The following is a 19325-nucleotide window of genomic DNA, read 5'->3' on the forward strand; positions in this document are numbered from 1 at the left end:
CTTGAGGAATGGCGGCATTGGCTTGAGGGAACGACTACCCCTTTTCTAGTCTGGACGGATTACAAGAACCGGGAATATATCCGTTCAGCCAAACGCCTCAATTCCCACCAGGCTCGGTGGTCCCTGTTTTTTGCCCGTTTTAGATTTACCCTGACCTACTGTTCTGGCTCTAAGAACGGCAAGCCTGACACACTTTCCAGGCAGTTTCCAACAACCGACCGAGGTTACGACCGTTTTCCCCAAGCAATGCCTGGTCACCGCAGCACAGTGGGAGATTGAATCTGTGGCCCAACAGGGTGAGTCGGTTCCTGGTGCTTATCCCGCTAACCTATTGTATGTCCCCCAGTCTGTCCGCTCCCAGGTTTTCCAGTGGGGACGCACCTCCAGACCGGCATGTCACCCTGGCATCAGATGCACGACGGCTTTCATCAGACAAATATTTTGGTGGCCATCCCTGAGGAAGGATGTCGAGAGCTTCATTTCTGCCTGCCCAGTCTGTGCACAGAACAAGACCTCCAGCCAACCACCTACTGGTCTCCTGCAACCCTTACCTGTTCCTAGAAGGCCCTGGTCACACATTGCACTGGACTTTGTCACTGGACTCCCTCCATCCAACAGTAACACTACCGTTCTTACCATAGTGGATCGTTTTTCCAAGTCAGTCCACTTAGTGCCCCTTCCCAGGCTGCCCTCGGCCAAGGAGACTGCTGACCTGGTGATTCAGCATGTTTTCCGTATTCACGGTCTTACCGTTGAAGTGGTGTCTGACAGACGTTTGCAGTTTACCTCCCACTTTTGGAGGGCCTTTTGCAAACTACTCGGGATCAGGGTTAACCTCTCATCTGGGTTTCATCCACAGAGTAATGGCCAGACCAAGCGGGCTAATCAGCAGATGGAGGTGATGCTCCGTTGTGTGACGTCTCGGGAGTCTTTCTCTTGGAGTCAGCAACTTCCCTGGGTCGAGTACGCCATCAATTCCTTGCCTTCTGCTTCATCAGGCTTATCACCATTCCAGTGCTGTCTTGGCTATCAGCCCCACCTTATTTGCACCTCAGGAGGAGGAAATGGGCCTTCCCTCAGCCGAAGCGTTTGTCCAGAGGTGTTCGCGGATCTGGAGGTGAGCCCGAGAGGCGCTGCTTCAATCGACAGCCAGAATGAAGCAGCAAGCAGACCGTCACTGCATCGAGGTCCCCTGTAACCGCCAGGGTCAGATGGTGTGGTTATCTTCGCGGGATATTCCCTTAAAGGTGGACTCCCACAAGCTGGCGCCACGCTACATTGGACCTTTCCCCATCACCAAGGTGATCAGCCCTTCGGCGGTGCGCCTAACACTACCCCCTACCCTTCACAGGGTCCATCCTACATTCCATGTTTCAAGGATTAAGCCCTTCGTCTGCAGCCCCCTCTGTCCTGCCCCAAAGCCCCCTCCCCCTCCCCATCTCATTGATGGCTCAGAGACCTTTACTGTGCGCTGATTACTGGACGTTTGACACAGGGGTCATGGACTGCAATACCTCATGGATTGGGAGGGCTATGGCCCTGAAGAAAGGTGTTGGGTTCCCGCTCGAGATATCCTGGATCCCTGTCTAATTGGGGACTTTCATAGGAACCATCCCATTCTGGCAAGAAGGGTGGCTGGAGACACCCGTGGGGGGAGGGGGGGGGTTACTGTTAAGGATCCAGCCTGAACACTGGGTCGAAGGGCCTCTGCTGATAGCTCTGGACCACGACAGCCCTTAATTTCTGCCTTCTTTCACCTGGCCATGTGGGTTTTGACCCAGCCCCTTTCCTTATTGGACTTTCACCAATTACCCACTTATCTCCTCACTAGCACCCAACTGTTTCTGTTTTCACTCATTACCCGGTCCATTTAAACCCTGCCTTGACTCTCATTCTCTGTCAGACTGGGGTAAGAGTGGATTCGGCTGGTGGGAAGATGGTCGAGTGAAAGGCAGTGCATGCGTGAATATGGTTTGGAACTTGTTGAGGGAAAGAGAGTGGGGAAGGAGCGTGAATTGCTGGGAGGGGATTGTCCAGGTCTGGTAATGGCAGACAAGGTGAGAGGAGGGGCTGAGGGAAAGAGAGTGGAGAAGGAGCCGGAATTGCTGGGAGGGGGTTGCTTGGGTCTGGTAATGGCAGACAAGGTGAGAGGAGGGGCTGAGGGAAAGAGTGGAGAAGGAGCGGGATAGGGATTTGGGATCAGAGGTAGGCAGCTGGGGAGAAATTGATTATTGTGAAGGGAGAAATAAAGGGAATGAGGAGATAGTGAGGGGGTGGATGAATGAAAACCGAGACAAAGGGAATAAAAGAATAAGAAATGACAGTGGAGAGAGTTCTGAAAGTGAGGAAGATGAACAAGTTCAGAGAGGTGTTGTCATAATTAGGTTTAATGAGAAGGCGCAAGGACACATGAAGAAAATTAACCCGTTTGTGCTAACAACAACTCTGGCAAATAAGATAGGGGAAATAGTATTTGCAAAAGTCCTTAATGATGGCAATCTATTGGCAAGATGTGCGAATGAGGAACAACTTGAGAAAGCACTTAAGCTAAAAGAGATAGGAAAATGCAAGGTGGAATATACAGGGAGGGCGGGAGCATGAAACGGTGGTTGTAAAGGAGTGATCACGGCTGTACCAATGAGTATAAACATGGAGGAGTTAAAGAGAAATCTCAAAGGGGGGAAAGTAATTAATGTTCTAAGACTGAAAACAACAAAGGAGGGAATGAAAAAGGAAAGTGAATCAGTATTGATTGAATTTGAAGAAGGAGTGCCAAGGGAAGTGTTCCTGGGTTTCATGAGTTACCCAGTAAGGGTATATGTGCCAAAGCCATTGAGGTGCTATAATTGTCAAAGGTTTGGACACATAGCTTAAAAACTGTAAAAGGCAGAGGAACATAAGAACATAAGAGATAGGAGCAGGAGTAGGCCAATCGGCCCTTCAAGCCTGCTCCGCCATTCAACAAGATCATGGCTGATCCAATTTTAACTCTAGTTATCACCGAATCCCACAAGGTAACAGTGCCAACCAACAGGGCACCATGCCGCCCATTTTATTTTATTATTCATCCCGCCCAAACCCATGTGATCACCCGGGGGGGAAAAAAAAATGATTTCCCAATTGAGGAGAAAAAAATCTGGAAAATTCCTCTCTGACCCATCCAGGCTATCGAAAACTGGCCCAGGAGATCACATGGTTGATCTAAACCTAACCTCATGTCCACTTACCTGCTTGCTCACTGTATCCCCTAATGCCATTTTTATCCAGGAAAATGTCTATCTCCGTTTTGAATTTATTGAGTGTAGGTAGCTTCCACAGCTCTCTGGGGCAGCAAATTCCACAGCCCCACCACCCTCTGAGTGAAGAAATTTCTCCTCATCTCAGTCCTGGAACGGCATCCCCTTATTTTAAGATTATACCCCCTAGTCCTAGTTTCACCCATCATTGGGAACATTCTCCCCACATCCACCCGATCAAGCCCCTTCACAATCTTATATGTTTCAATAAGATCGCCTCTCATTCTTCGGAACTCCAATGAGTAGAGTCCCAATCAACTCAACCTCTCATCATACATCAACCCACCCATCCCCGGAATTAACCTAGTGAACCTTCTCTGCACTGCCTCGAGAGCCAGTATGTCCTTTCTTAAATATGGACACCAGAACTGCACGCAGTACTGCAGGTGTGGTCTCACCAATACCCGGTACAACTGCAGTAAGACCTCCCTGTTCTTATACTCCATTCCCCTAGCAATAAAAGCCAGCATTCCATTGTCCTTCTTGACCACCTGCTGCACTTGCATACTAACTTTTTGTGTTTCCTGCACCAGGACCCCCAGATCCCTTTGCACAGAAGCACTTTCCAGTTTCACTCCATTTAGATAATAACTTGCTCTATTATTTTTCCTGCCAAAGTGCAAGACCTCACACTTGTCAGTATTATATTTCATCTGCCTAATGTCTGCCCAATCACTCAGTCTATCTATGTCCCCCTGCAGGGTTTCAATGTCCTCCACACTCATCACACTCCCTCCCATCTTTGTGTCATCAGCAAACTTCGATACGTTGCACTCAGTCCCTTTCTCCAAATCATTAATATAGATTGTAAAGAGTTGGGGTCCCAACACCGACCCCTGCGGAACACCACTAGTCACCAACTGCCAGTCTGAGAATAAACCATTTATCCCAACTCTGTTTTCTGTTAGAAAGCCAATCCTCCACCCATGCCAGAATATTATCCCCAATCCCATGATTTTTTACTTTAAGTAATAATCTTTGGTGTGGCACCTTGTCAAATGCCTTTTGGAAGTCCAAATACACCACATCCAGTGGTTCCCCTTTATCTACCCTATATGTTATGTCCTCAAAGAACTCCAACAAATTTGTCAAACATGACTTCCCTTTTGTAAAGCCATGCTGACTTTGTCCTATTAAGCTATGTTTATCCAAATGCCCTGTTACTGTTTCCTTAATTATCGATTCCAACATTTTGCCAACCACAGATGTTAGGCTAACTGGCCTATAATTCCCAGCCTTCTGTCTATTGCCCTTTTTAAATAAAGGAGTTACATTAGCATTTTTCCAATCTGCCAGGACCATTGCCGAGTCCAGCGAGTTTTGAAAAATTATCACTAATGCATCCACAATCCCAACCGCCACTTCCCTTAAGACCCTAGGATGCAAGCCATCCGGTCCAGGGGATTTATCCACCTTCAGTCCCATTAATTTATCAAGTACCATTTCCTTGGTGATTTGAATCGTAGTTAGCTTCTCTCCCCCTAGAGCCCCCTGTTTATCTAGTGTTGGGATATTTTGAGTGTCCTCTACTGTAAAAACTGATACAAAATATTTGTTCAGCGTTTCCACCATCTCCATGTCCCCTACCATTAATTTCCTGGTCTCATCTTCTAGGGGACCAACATTTACTTTAGCCACCCTTTTTCTTTTTATGTAACTATAAAAACTCTTAATATCTGCTTTTATGTTTTTTGCCAATTTACTTTCATAATCTATCTTCCCCTTAATCAATCTTTTTGTTGTGCTAGATGTGGGGGTGATCATGAATATGGAAAAATGCAGAACAGGAGTGCAACCAAAATGCTGTAATTGTGGAGGAGCTCATAATGTGGCATATAGTGGGTGTGAGGTTATGAGACGGGAGAATAAAATTCAAGAAATAAGAGTGAAAAGAAAGATCACTTATGCAGAAGCTGTAAGAATGTGAAGAGAACAGAATAATGCTCCTAATGAACAGGGAGCAATAGAGATGTGAGAGATGCAGCAAAGAGTAAATGACAGGATTAATGTAGAAAAAAAAGCTCTAGTAACATTCATTGCAGGAGTGATTAATAGTACGGCTGAGGCAAAGTCAAAAAGTGACTAAGTTCAGCTGGTGGTCAAAGCAGCAGTAAACCATTTAGGGTTAGTAGAACTGATATGGGAAGAAGTGAGGGAGAACCTCACTAATCAGTCAAGCCAGGAAGTGTCATAGGTTGGTTAATATTCATTATGGTGATTCTTTTGCAATGGAATGCAAGGAGTTTACTGGCCAATGGCCAGGAATTTAAGGACTTTATTAAGGAAATGGTTGTAAAACCGGATGTAGTGTGTATTCAGGAAACTTGGTTGAAACCAGCTTTAGACTTTGTTGTATACGGGTATATAATGATAAGGAAAGATAGAAATCTAGGGGGAGGAGGGGTTGTGCTATGTTAATCAAGCAAGGTATACCGTATAGAGTACTGGAAAAAGGAGACGATCAGGAATACATAGTGGTGGAAGTGTGGGAGAGAGGGGAGGGAGTGGTTATAATTAACTACTACAATCCATGTAAAAGGTTGGATTTGGACAGCCTATTAAGGATACAAGGACAAAACTGACATAAAGTAGTGTGGTGTGCAGATTTCAATGCTCACAGCACAATATGGGGGGATCCGATTACAGATTCAAATGGAATGGTAATTGAAGATTTAATGGAAGAAAGGGATTTAGTGTGTATGAATGATGGTAGAGGAACAAGGATAAACATAACAACAGGAACTGAGTCGGTATTAGATATTACATTAGTGTCTAATATCTTGGCTGGCATCAGTAACTGGGGAATTTGGCCTGCTTCAACAGTAGGCAGTGATTACTACCCAGTTTTATGTTCAGTGGGTGAAAGAGTTGAAGTACGACCAGGTGGTGGAATCCCAAAGTGGGTGTTTGGAAAAGCAGATTGAGGTAAGTTCCAGAAGAAGTGAAGAAGCATTGACAAAGATTGACATTTCTTTTAAATGTAGATGAATTGAACAGTCAGGTGACTTCAGCTATTATTACGGCAGCAGAAAGATCTATACCCAGGAGTAAAAATAGGATGAATAGAAAAATAGTGCCTTGGTGGACAGAGGAATGTTGTCAGGCTGTTTTTTTTTAAAATAGAGCATTCAGGCTAGTTAAAATATGCAGCATTTGATTCAGTATAAGAAGACACAGGCAGTGGTGTGAAGAACTATACGTCAAGCTAAAAGGGCAAGTTGGAGGAGTTTTTGCAACAAGATAGGAAGAACAACGCCTGTGGGAGAGGTATGGAGAATGATTAAGAGGATGGGGGGAGATAGACGTGTTTGGGAATATCCAGTAATGATATCTGAGGAGTAAACAGCAGTCTCCAGCAGGGATAAGGCTGAGATCATGACCAAGTCATTTGTAAAGATATACATAGTTCAGAAAATTTGTCTGAAGAAGGGAAAGAACAATGAGTCAATACCCAGGTGTGTTAAACAGGAGGGAAGAAACAGATGATATAATTGATGATCCATTTATTTTGGCAGAAATGGTGAGAGCAATAAAGAGATCGAGACCAACCTCCCCAGGGAAAGATCTAATATGCTATGTTATGCTAAAAAATCTAGGAGAAGGAGCGCTCTTGAAGTTACTGCATTTTTATAACAGAGTGGGAGGAGGGAAGATTACCAAGTGCATGGAAAGAAGCAGTAGTAATTCCAATAAGGAAACCTGGCAAGGATCCATCAAAACCCACTAGCTACAGGCCAATATCACTAACATCAAATATATGTAGGGTAATGGAAAGGATGATAACTGAAAGGTTATCATATGATCTTGAGAAGAGAGGAATGCTGGCAAGTCATCAAAGTGGTTTTAGGAAGGGAAGGAATTCCATTGACTCAGTGATAAGGTTAGAGACTGAAATAAGAAGGGCCCAGGCAAATAAAGAATCAGTAGTTGCAGTGTTTTTTGACATTGAAAAAGCCTATGATATGATGTGGAAGGAAGGATTATTAATTAAACTGCACAAGATGGGGGTTGGGGGGAAGTTTTTAATTGGATTAAAGATTTTTTGTTTGGTAGAAAAATTCGAGTTTGGATTGGATCAGAATTATCAAAACAGTACATAGTGGGAAATGGCACTCCTCAGGGTGATTTGGTAAGTGCATTTAACTATCATGTGATGGAAAAGTATAGTGATTATACTCGGGTCTATACAGATGGTGCTAAGGAACCTGAAACAGGAGTGACAGGGTTTGGGGTGGCTATACCAGCAAAAGCAATTGCAATCAGCAGAAGAACATCTGATAAGTTAGCGGTGTATACAGTGGAGATGATGGCAGTGTTGGTTGTGTTGCGATGGGTGGAGAAAGCTAGACTAAAAGTGTTGATATGCTCAGATTCATCTTCAGTTCTAGCAAGTTTAAGGTCTTCTCACTCAAACAGCCAGCAAGATGTACTTCATGAAGTCCTTCAGTCAGTCACAAGAGTTGCAAATCAGGGAGGTCAGGTTAAATTTCTATGAGTTCCAGCTCATGTAGGGGTGAAGGGGAATGAAAGGATGGATGAGTTGGCAAAGAGGGCATTAAAGAAAGAAAATATAGAAATGCACATTAGTATCAGTAAAGCAGAGGTTAAGTATGTAATCTGGGGGGAAAAAATCAACCAAATGTGGCAAGAAAGATGGGACAGGGAGGGGAAAGGGAGGCATTTATATCAAATACAAAAAAGTGTTGCAGGTACTAGGGTAGGTAGATACAGAAGAGAGGAAATTGTATGGACTAGGTTAAGGCTGGGGCACTGCACTAAATCAAACATTGAAATTGATAGGGAAACACTAGATGGACTGTGAGGAATGTGAGTCAGTAGAACATGTAGTTCTGAGTTGCAGGAAGTATGGGATACAGAGAGATGATGAGAATTAATCTAAGGGAATTGGGGGTGCAGGAATTCACATTAAAAGGGTTGCTGGGCATGGGTGAGAGAACACAGGATAGGGTATTTTTAGCTTAAGGGGTACAGGGGTTTTTTATAGGATATGATGGATAACAGGAATAGGGTACTAGGATGGCCAAAGATGGGAGGATAATGTGTGTGTGTGTGTGGATTTAGAATGTGAGTCTATTGCACACTCTGGAGCAGAAGGTGGTGTAAATCACCATTAAGCTGGATGCCAATCGCCGTAAAACAAGACAGAGAGAGAGACATTCTCTGCCAGTTCATCCCAGCTCTGACCTGAGTTGTTCTAGCCTGCCATTGCGACTGCTGCCAACTGATTTTGCCGGACTCTGTGTTTCTGGATTTTGCCTGTTTTGGAAAGTGATTTTTGCCTGTGCGCTCTGGATCGTCTGCCCTCGCCGGACTGCCTTTCCCGGGTAAGACCTCCGCCGGTCTTTCCGGATTCGTGCCTGCCTCCTGTTTTTGAAAGACTGTTGCCCTCATGCTCCCTAATAAATCCTGGTAAAAGAGCATTCATTAGTCTGCACTTGAGTCCTACTGTAACCCAACCCAACCTGACAGAAGTACAGTGTTTAAAAAGTTCCTAATCTATAAATATCTAAAAAAGTGGGAAATTATATTTATAGATAATTGTTCAAAAGACATGAAACAATTATCCAAAAATAAATCAGAAAATCGTAGTATACCTTTAGTCTTCTAAGCTAAATAGGCTTGGTCCATAATAGAGGGATGAAAAAAGAAATTAGATATAATAGGAATTGCTAAAATAAATTGATTCAACCCAAAGAATTTCCAAAATTGAAGCCATATTTGTAGAGTGTATTTAACTATCGGAAAGTCAATTTGTTTATGCAATTTAGAAAAAGCAAAGGTGAGTGAAGTCCCTAAAATAGAACCCAATGAAAACCCTTGTACAGATTTGGTTTCCAAATTTACCCAGTGAGGACTAGAAGTTATATTCAAGTCCCATAACGAACATTTCATATATTGGATATTGATTGCCCAATAATAAAATCATGAAATTCAGAGTGATACAGAGAGGTATAAAAATCTTGAAGATTTATCTCATCATGATTAACTGTCAAACCACCATTCTGTTTACGAATCTTATACGTAAATCTTATACGTAAATTAATTATGTATATTGAATACATTTTTAAAATGTGCAAAAAAAGAAATACTATATATTTTTTAAAAAAGTGAGGTAGTGTCCAAAGCTACAATGTCCATTTAGGATTCGGATGGCAGAGGGGAATCGTTGAGTGTGTGCCTTCAGGCTTCTGTATCTCCTGCCTGATGGTAACAGTGAGAAAAGGGCATGTCCTGGGTGCTGGAGGTCCTTAATAATGTATGCTGCCTTTCTGAGACACCGCTCCCTAAAGGTGTCTTGGGTACTTTGTAGGCTAGTGCCCAAGATGGAGCTGACTAGATTTACAACCTTCTGCAGCTTCTTTCAGTCCTGTGCAGTAGCCCTTTGATACCAGACAGTAATGCAGCCTGTCAGAATGCTCTCCATGGTACAACTTAGAAGTTTTTGAGTGTATTTGTTGATATACCAAATCTCTTCAAACTCCTTTTTAAAAAAAAGTATAGCCACTGTCTTGCCTGCTTTATGACTACATCAATATGTTGGGACCAGGTTAGATCCTCAGAGATCTTGACACCCAGGAACTTGATACTGTAAATGATTCAATGGGACTTCAAGTCCATATATCAAGTTTAATTGTTAAACAACCATACACATGAATACAACCAAATGAAACAATGTGCCTCTGGGGCTAAGGTGCAAAACACAAAACCAATAGACACAGTCAGCACAAGACTAATCTACTGTAGCATATATAATTATGATAGCAGAAAAACATTAGTCAAAAGTAAAAAGAATACGGGCCAAGTCCTTGAGTGTCATGGCTTGTAGATTGATGGTGCATGAGATGTTGTCCTCGCGCTATCTTTTCTGCAAGAACAAGCAGCAGTTCCTCATCTCATACTAGTGTAGCTTCAGATGAATTCAATCCAACTTGTCTTCCACCAAGCAAACGCTGGAGCACAACATCAATGGGCGAGAGCCAGCTCCCAACTCTGCATGGTTGCCTGCCACACCACACTGCCTCCGGCATCTCCTCCCATGGGTTGCTACAAGATGACTCCCGTGGCAAAAAGGCCTGGTCCGTGCCACAACCAAGGCCACATAGCTCCCTGGCTTTTGGTCTCGCCAGTGAACCAGATTTGCAGTATTCTACTTTATCAATATCCAAAACGATCTTTCTGTAATGAGCTTTTCAGAATTGTGAGCACTGGGCTCTGAGGGCTTTTGAGCACCTAAATTGCTTCATTGAGAGTTATTAATTATTTAGATTTCCTTGTGTTTTTATGGAGTGACTTGCTCTTTGTAATGCGATTTCCTGGTGCTTTCTGTTTAAGCTTATGAAGTTTATTTTTATAGGCTCAGAGATCCAGTGTTATATAACTTGGAGAATATATATGGAGAATATAACTTCTGACAGTGTCGCGTGGCCAAACCATCAATATTCTTTTAGAATTACGAACTAACTCCTGTCACTGTCCATACATCAAATTCTGGCTTTCCTCCACACTTGAGTTTCAATATCGCCCGCTCACATCATTGCACCTGGGATTACAAGAAAAATAGACTATCATTTGCCCCATTTGTTGGACTGCACACCACCTCCATGCATACTTTGTTATGCATCTTCTACAAATATAAAGCTTGTTCTCCTTTTCTACCCCACCACCTCTAATAATAACATATAAATATCACTGCATATTATTTCGGGCGTGACCAGAGCCAAGTGCAGGGTAAAGTTCTCTGCAATCCATTCCGGGTCCTTCTTGAACTGTACTGAAAGGCACAATGTAATCATTTGATTCCTTTCAGGGAATGTCAAAATCTACAAACGGTCGTCCGGTTATATTCAGATGAACACTGACTTTGGTTTGGAGATGCTTTTTAAGATCACTGAGGTTTTCCAGGTGTATATTACGCTTGAAGTGATGTTCCAGGGAAGCACAAATGGTAAGTGTAACATTTCTCGTTATTTCTTAGTTATTGAAGATGTCTTGTTTCCACTCCGCTTCTCTGGACTCTGGAGTGCCTGGAGAATCTAATCTAGGGACAGCAGATAAGATTAGTGGCAACTGATGGCATTCAACCTTGACAGATGCAGCTGGGTCTCATGTAGTTTTAATGTTTTTACTACTGAATTCATAATTTTAGCATCTAGTGCAGTAAAGGAACAGGGTCTTGTCCATGATGTCGAGCTGAACTAATTAAGCTGACGAGACCTGCACATGATCTGTACCTCTCCATTCTCTCCACTCCAGGGAAAATATCGCTAGTTTGTCCAAACTGTCTTTGGAGCACATCCTTTCTGATCCAGGCAGCATGCTGGTAAACCTTGCCTGTATATTCTCCAAAATTTCTACATCCTTCCAATAATGGGTACCAAGAGTTGAACACATACTCCAGACGTAAGCTAAGAGCCTCTTAAACACCTCTAGAGTATGTGTTTCCTCTAGAATCCCTGGCAGTGCATTACAGGCCCCAACTTCAACCCTGGGAAAAAGATACTAGATGTCTATTCTGTCTATGACTCTCATATCTTATAAATTTCTATCAAATCTTCCCTCGGCCTCTGCCACTCCAGGGAAAATGTCCAAAATTTGTCCAACCTCTTCCCAAAGTATATGCCCTCTAATCCAGATAGCTTCCTGGTATCCATCTTCTGCACCCTCTCCAAAGCCTCAATACCCTTTGTATAATGGGCAACAAGAATTGAATATGGTACTCCAGATGTGACCTAACCAAAGTTTTATAAAGCTTGAACTCAATGCCTTAACTCATAAAGGAAAGCATGTCTTCTTTACCGCTCAATCAACATGCAGCCACTTTTAGGAAGCTATGAGCTTGAATTTAAACACTGAAACCCTTCCACACATCAGTGTGAAGAGTTGTGCCACAAATTCTGTTTTCCCTTAACACTGGATTACCTCACACTTACCCAGATTAAAGTTAATCTGGCATTTCTCTGCCCATATTTGCAACTGATCTACAGATAGTCTTGGGCACATATATGTAGCTAGGTTGCCTAAGACTTTTGCCCAGTACTGTATCTGTCAATGTGGAGCAGAAAATGAGTTTCTAAATCTGGCGGGAGCGAAGGATGTGAAGAATGGTGAGGGTGGAGTGCCATGGGAGGGGTATGGGACAGATGGCAGAGAATGAGTGCTGGGGCAGTGGGGGGGGGGAGGTGGCACGGGTGCAGACACACCCAGCCCTGAGATATCAGGGAAGGTTATTTAATTCCTAACAATTGGTTTAGTGATCATTATACAATGTCTCTCTGGTGCTTCCCACTCCCTTCTTTTTGCCAACCATGATTCCCTTCTCCCTGCCTCCTTCCCACTCTCAGCCCACAATAGAGACCCCTATCAGAATCAAGTTTATTATCACACACACACGTCATAATATTTACAATTGAGTGCAATACATAAAATCACTAAGGTACCGTGCAAAAGTCTAGGGCACCTTAACTATATACTGTATATGCGCCTAAGATTTCTGCAGTCTGTCAATCCTGCAGAATAGATCCCATCAACTATCAGTCTGTTTTCTATGAGCAAGACAGTTCTGAATCTAAACAACCAAGTCAGTGGGATCCCATGCGCTTAAACCTTCTGAATGAGCTTACCTTTCTAAAATTCATCTAGAGATTATCAACTACTTTTCCTTCATCAATTACCTCCATCACCACCTTAAAATAACTCAATCAAGTTAGTAAGAGATGACTTGCTCTTCACAGTCATGCTTATTGTTCCTATTTAGACCATGATTTTCCAAATACTCATAAATCCTGCCCCTAAAAATCCTCTCCAAAAGCTTGCTTACCACTGCAGTGAGACTTGTTTGTCTAGTTTCTAGAATTATCTCTATTTCCTTTCAACAAAAGAATAACATTAACGTCTTGGCAGGACCTCACCTGAGGCTACAAAGATGTAGGTCAGGGCCTCAGCAATCTCATCCCATACCTCTTAATAAACTTGGTTATATCCCACCAGGACCTGGGGACTTGGCCACCTTAATATTCTTCAAGAGGCACTGGACTAATGCTCTATCTCAATGTGCACTATCATATTATTATGCACCACACCAATCTTGCTACTCTCCACATCCTGCTCCTTGGTGAATGCCAGTACACTGTGTTCATTTAGGAGCTTGCCCACATCTTCCACCATCAAGCATATGGTCCCTCCATCTTTGAGTGGTCATACCTCTCTAATTATTTTCCTGCTCATGTATGTGTATGATGCCTTGGGATCTCTTTAATCCCACTGCTCAGGACTCTCCATGGCCCCTCCAGCCTCTGCTAATTTGCTTCCTGAGTTCTTTTCTGCTTTCTTTATAACTCCAAAGGCCTTGTTCACAAGCAGTGTTCATAGGTTTATGGACCATTCAGAAATCTGAGGGTGGAGGGCAAGAAACTATTTCCTGAATTGTTGAATGTGGGTCTTCAGGCTCCGGTATTATTTGGCCATAATGAGTAGAGGACGTGCCCTGAATGCTGAGGGTCCTCAGTGATTGATGCCAGCAATGAGGCACCCTCCTCGAAAATGTCCTCAATGGCAGGGAAGGCAATGACACTGATGGAGCTTGCTGAGTCTACACCCTAACCCTGAAGCTTTGCGCAATCCAGTCCATTGCCCAGCTGTGACAATAAATGTAGATAAGTATTACCTTCAGAAATTTGCATCTCATATAAAGAAAAACACAGGTTCCTGATTTTCAGAATTAACAAGATACTAGCAAAGCTCTTTAGGAAAAGTTTAAGCATTCTACAGCATATTTATATAGTTAACAGTTTATTTTTGTGCTCCTAATTTTAATTTTGATTGATGCTATTTATTTTTCATGTCTTATATAGGGCTATGTGGTAATTTCAATGGAGACTCCACAGATGATTTTACAAGCAGTATGAAAATCATAGAACAGAAACCACATTTTTTTGTGAATTCCTGGAAAGTTACAGCAAATTGTGGACCTGTTTATGATGAGGATTTGGACCCATGTTCGTTAAGTCAAGTAAATGGTGAGTACCTTTGAATTCCCTTACATGATAACCATTTTAAGACAGTTTGGATTTTTGTCTTCTGCTAATATAACTGAAAATATTCATAGTCATAGAACACTACAGACATAAGCAGGCCCCTCAGCCCACCTTCTCTGTGTTGAACCATTTAAACTGCCTATTCCATTGACCTGCACCCAGACAATAGCCCTTCATAACCCTCCCATCCATATACCTATCCAAATCTCTAAAATATTGAAATTGACCACACATCCACCACTTGATTCTGCCCCTCATTCCACATTCACAACAGGCTTTGAGTGAAGAAGTCCCCCCCCTCAAATATGTCACCTTTCTTTCTTTCTTTTTCAATCTTTTTATTATTGTTATTAATATCAACAAAATAAAATTGATACATAGATAATGGGATTACAAACATACACATTTCAACTGAACATAAAAGAATACATAAGCAATGATTACAGTATAAATGAGTATTCCCAAATCATGGACGATACAATATACAAATAAACAAGGCAAACCTAGGTATATCATAATATATATTAAAAAAAACAAAAAAAGAATTAAGAGAAAAAGAAAAAATGGGAAAAAAAAGGGCTGTTTATAATATCTCACAAAAATACAAAATCATCAGTGTCGTCAACTCCGATCCTCTCAACATATATAAAATCAAAACTGGAAAAACAAATAGGCTTGGAACAGGGTCATATTACATCATATGAAAATATTGAATAAATGGTCTCCATATCTTTTCAAATTTAATAGAAGTATCAAATACAACACTTCTGATTTTTTCTAAATTTAGACATAACATAGTTTGAGAAAACCAATGAAATACAGTAGGAGGATTAATTTCTTTCCAATTCAACAAAATAGATCTTCTAGCCATTAATGTAAGAAATGCAATCATTCGACAAGCGGAAGAGGATAAATGGAGTGAGTCCATCATTGGTAAACTAAAAATTGCAGTAATAGGATGAGGTTGTAAATCAATGTTCAATACTGCAGAAATAATATCAAAAATATCTTTCCAATATTTTTTCAAAAGCGGACACGACCAGAACATATGAGTTAAAGACGCTATCTCAGAAAGACATCTGTCACAAATAGGATTTATATGAGAATAAAAATGAGCCAATTTATCCTTGGATGTATGAGCCCTGTGCACAACTTTAAACTGTATTAATGAATGTTTAGCACATACATATGATGTATTAACTAATTGAAGAATTTTATCCCAATTCTCAATAGGGATAGTAAGGTTAAGTTCTCTTTCCTAATCATTTCTAGTCTTATAAAAGGGCTCTGAACGTATCTTCATAATTATATTGTAAAGTTTTGATATTAGCCCTTGTCACCTTTCTAAACGATATTTCATGATCCAGTTTTCTGATTGCCTTAAATGCTTTGTGATACAAATCTAAGTTTTGATGATTATGAGGCAAGGGAACACTGAGGGTATCAAATGAATGGTTTAGGATTGGATCAAACAGAAGAAAACAGGAGCAGGAGTAGGCCACTCAACCCCTCAAGCCTACCCCACCTGACCTTAGCTGGCCTCAACTCCTCTTTTGTGAAAGTCCCCCATCGTCATCAGACCCTCAATTATTCATTTATTTATCTATCGCCGTTTTAAATATATCCAAAGATCTGGTTTTCTCCACAATTGGGGTCAGTGAATTCAGACTCTCTACTCTCTGATACAAAAAATGCACCTTTGTTTTAAATGTCTGGCCTCTCTTATTTTGTAACTGTCTCCTTGTTTGAAACTTTTCACAAATGAAACATTCTCAACACCTACCCTCTTCGAGTCTTTTCTGTTGAATAAGATCCAGGAAGATCATTGAGGTAGAAAAAAGAATGCTGAATGTTGTGTTACAATATCAAAGGAATTGCAGTGCAGGTGGACAGACAAAGAGCAAGATCCACGATGGGAGATTGAGAGTTTATCCATCTCCATTGATCCACATGGATGCTGCTCAATCTGATGATTTTCTTTCAAGGTGTTCTGTTACTACATCCTTCTTTATGTTCTTCTCTGATGTGAGGCTAACAAGTTAAGAGCTTCCTGTTCTTCTCATTCACTTTTCTTTAAAAATGAAGACACATTTGATACACTCCAGTCCAGAGGACAAATTATATACCAAGATCCATATATTACCTATATCCATCATTTTCACACAGTCCCAAAAAATAATTTGCTTTTACATTCCTCTCCCACTTTATCTGCCTTCTGGCCCACTCCCTTGACATATCCACATCTCACAACCTGCTATGTCACCCGATCCTCACAGGCAAGTCATGTGATGTTTGCTTGGGACTGATGCTGAGATGTGAAGTGGATTTTTATCAACTGTACCAGAAGTTTTGGCAATCATTTGGACTGTATTTCCCAAGAAATTTATACTTGTTGGAGCTTAAACTAAAAACTTTTCATTTACATTTTGTAGAAATCTTTGCAGAGATCCATTGTTCAGTATTGTTGGAAGAGACCTCTATATTTGGACAATGTCATGAGTTTTTAGATCCAACAGAATTTTATAAGGTAAAGAAATTCTCTATTGTTACTTCCTCAAATTCAGTATCTTGATTGCTCATTAATACAGTCATAAACTGTCAGATATTGAGAGGGTTGACAGTTTTCTCCTGAATGTTGGTCTTTTCTCTTGCAATCACACTGAAGCTTACTGGAATCTGCATCCTGAAATGCAAGAAAGGAAAGATAAAAGCTCAAAGCGGCTGACTACAAATTTGAATGAATCTGATCAGCAAAAACAAAATCAAAATCTTGATGTATTGTGGTAGATCAAAGCTCCTGTTGTTGGTGTTACACAGGATTAACAATCACTGCTCATTGCAAAATAATGCACATATTCAGGTGGTTTCCTGATCACTCCCCTGCCAGTCCCTCCCCCACTAGCCAATCTACAGTATTTACTTGGTTTATACTTTCAGGAATCTTTTTCGCATTTTTAAGTCTTCATCATTGAATGCACTATCATCATTTGACAGCTTCTGATACTTGGCTTGGCCTGTTGTGAAATTCCTTTAAGCAGGTTTGAGGAGGGGCTCATCCCTATGTCCACTCCTATTTGCATGACACTGTGAGAACTCCAGCCCCACTACCCTGGTGGATCAACTTACAGAAACATGGAAAACCTACAGCAGTATACAGGCCCTTCAGCCCACAAAGTTGTGCCGAAGATGTCCCTACCTTATAAATTACTAGGCTTACCTATAGCCCTCTATTTTACTAAGTTCCATGTACCTATCTAAAAGTCTCATAAAAGACCCTATCGTATCTGCCTCCACCACCATTGCTGGCAGCCCATTCCACACACTCACCATTCACTGAGTAAAAAACTTACCCCTGACATTTCCTCTGTCCCTACTCCCCAGCACCTTAAACCTGTGTTCTCTTGTAGCAACCATTTCAGCCCTGAGAAAAAGCCTCTGAGTAGCCACATGATCAATGCCTCTCATCATCTTATATACCTCTATCAGGTCACCTCTCATCCTCCTTCCTGTAGTGAGGTGACCAGAACTGAGCACAGTACTCCAAGTGGGGTCTCACCAGGGTCTCATATAGTTGCAACATTACCTCTTGGCTTCTAACTTCAATTCCATGATTGATGGAGGCCAATACACCGTACGCCTTCTTAAACACAGAGTCAACCTGCTTTGAGCCTCCCATGGACTTGGACCCCAAGATCCCTCTGATCCTCCACACTGCCAAGGGTCTTACCATTAATACCATTCTGCCATCATATTTGACCTACCAAAATGAATCACTTCACACTTACCTGGGTTGAACATCTGTCACTTCTCAGCCCAGTTTTGTATCCTATCAATGTCCTGCTGTAACCTCTGACAGCCCTCCACACTATCCACAACACCTCCAACCTTTGTGTCATCAGCAAACTGACTACCTTTTTTTTATCAAGATTGCTACCATTGTGGTCCTGCTTCTCAACTTCTTTCCTAACTCCCTGTGGTCTTTTTTCAGGACCTCTTCCCTTTTCCTGCCTATGGCATTGTTACCAATCTGTACCACGACCTCTAGCTATTCTCCCTCCCACCACAGGATATCTTGGACGCAATCAGAAACATCCCGAACCCTGGCATCTGGGAGGCAAACTACCATCCGAGTTTCCTGTGTCCACAGAATCGCCTGTCTGAACCCCTGATTATAGAGTCCCCTATCACTACTCCCTTCCTCTTCCTTTCCCTACCCTTCTGAGCCACAGGTCCAGACTCTGTGCCAGGGGCACGGCCTCTGTTGCTTCCCCCAGGTAGGTTGTCCCCCCCCAACAGTACTGAAACTTGGGGTACTTGTTGTCAAGGGGTACTCTCTAGTACCTGACTCTTCCCCTTCCCCCTTCTGACTATGACCCACTTGTCCATCTCCCGTGGTCCCAGTGTGAGGTTCTGGGAAGCTGGGAGATTCCAGGACCCTGCATATCTGACACTGAGCACAGAAAACTGGCCTACCTCCTTTCCACAAATAGCACAGTTAAACCTATCTCGCCTCGTCCCGTTACCGCCTCAACCCGTTGAGCTGAAGCCCTACCACTCTGCTGCCTCTGACTCCACTGCCCGCTCCAATGTAAATTTCTCCACACAGACTTCTGCTGAAGCAATGTTCAAGAGCTGCTGCCATCTCAGAGAGACTGGCTTCATACTTATCAGATGTTTTTCCTATCTTGATATATCTTCTAACACTGTAGATTTGTCCACATACATTATTTTACTGAATGACATGTGTACTGATCATGAAATGTTGTTACCCACCAATTTTCACCACTTGCACACTTACTGGCATGAAAATAAACAGGAATAATGTAACATCACTTCCTCTCCAAAAATTCCCTGGGATCGAGAGGAATTGTTTCCACTGTGCTTCCGCAGTTTTGAGATGGCTAATCCTCAATGTAAGAATGGGAGGTTTTTCCACAGATTCCATTGCTGAGATTTGAGCTTTCATATTCACTGG

General features: G+C 42.1%; 1 protein-coding gene across 1 annotated transcript in view; it reads left to right on the top strand.

Moving 5' to 3' along the window:
- Positions 1 to 393: 393 nt before the first annotated feature.
- The window catches only part of LOC132397527 (mucin-6-like), a 48351-nt gene continuing 29419 nt past the window's right edge, over positions 394 to 19325 (top strand). The window contains exons 1-4 of the mRNA XM_059976358.1: positions 394 to 493; positions 11125 to 11262; positions 14168 to 14332; positions 16783 to 16877. Of these exons, the coding sequence (XP_059832341.1) occupies positions 394 to 493; positions 11125 to 11262; positions 14168 to 14332; positions 16783 to 16877 (498 nt within the window). The remainder of the gene's footprint in view (positions 494 to 11124; positions 11263 to 14167; positions 14333 to 16782; positions 16878 to 19325) is intronic.

This window comes from Hypanus sabinus, chromosome 7 (genome assembly GCF_030144855.1).
Source record: "Hypanus sabinus isolate sHypSab1 chromosome 7, sHypSab1.hap1, whole genome shotgun sequence".
NCBI classification, from domain to species: domain Eukaryota; kingdom Metazoa; phylum Chordata; class Chondrichthyes; order Myliobatiformes; family Dasyatidae; genus Hypanus; species Hypanus sabinus.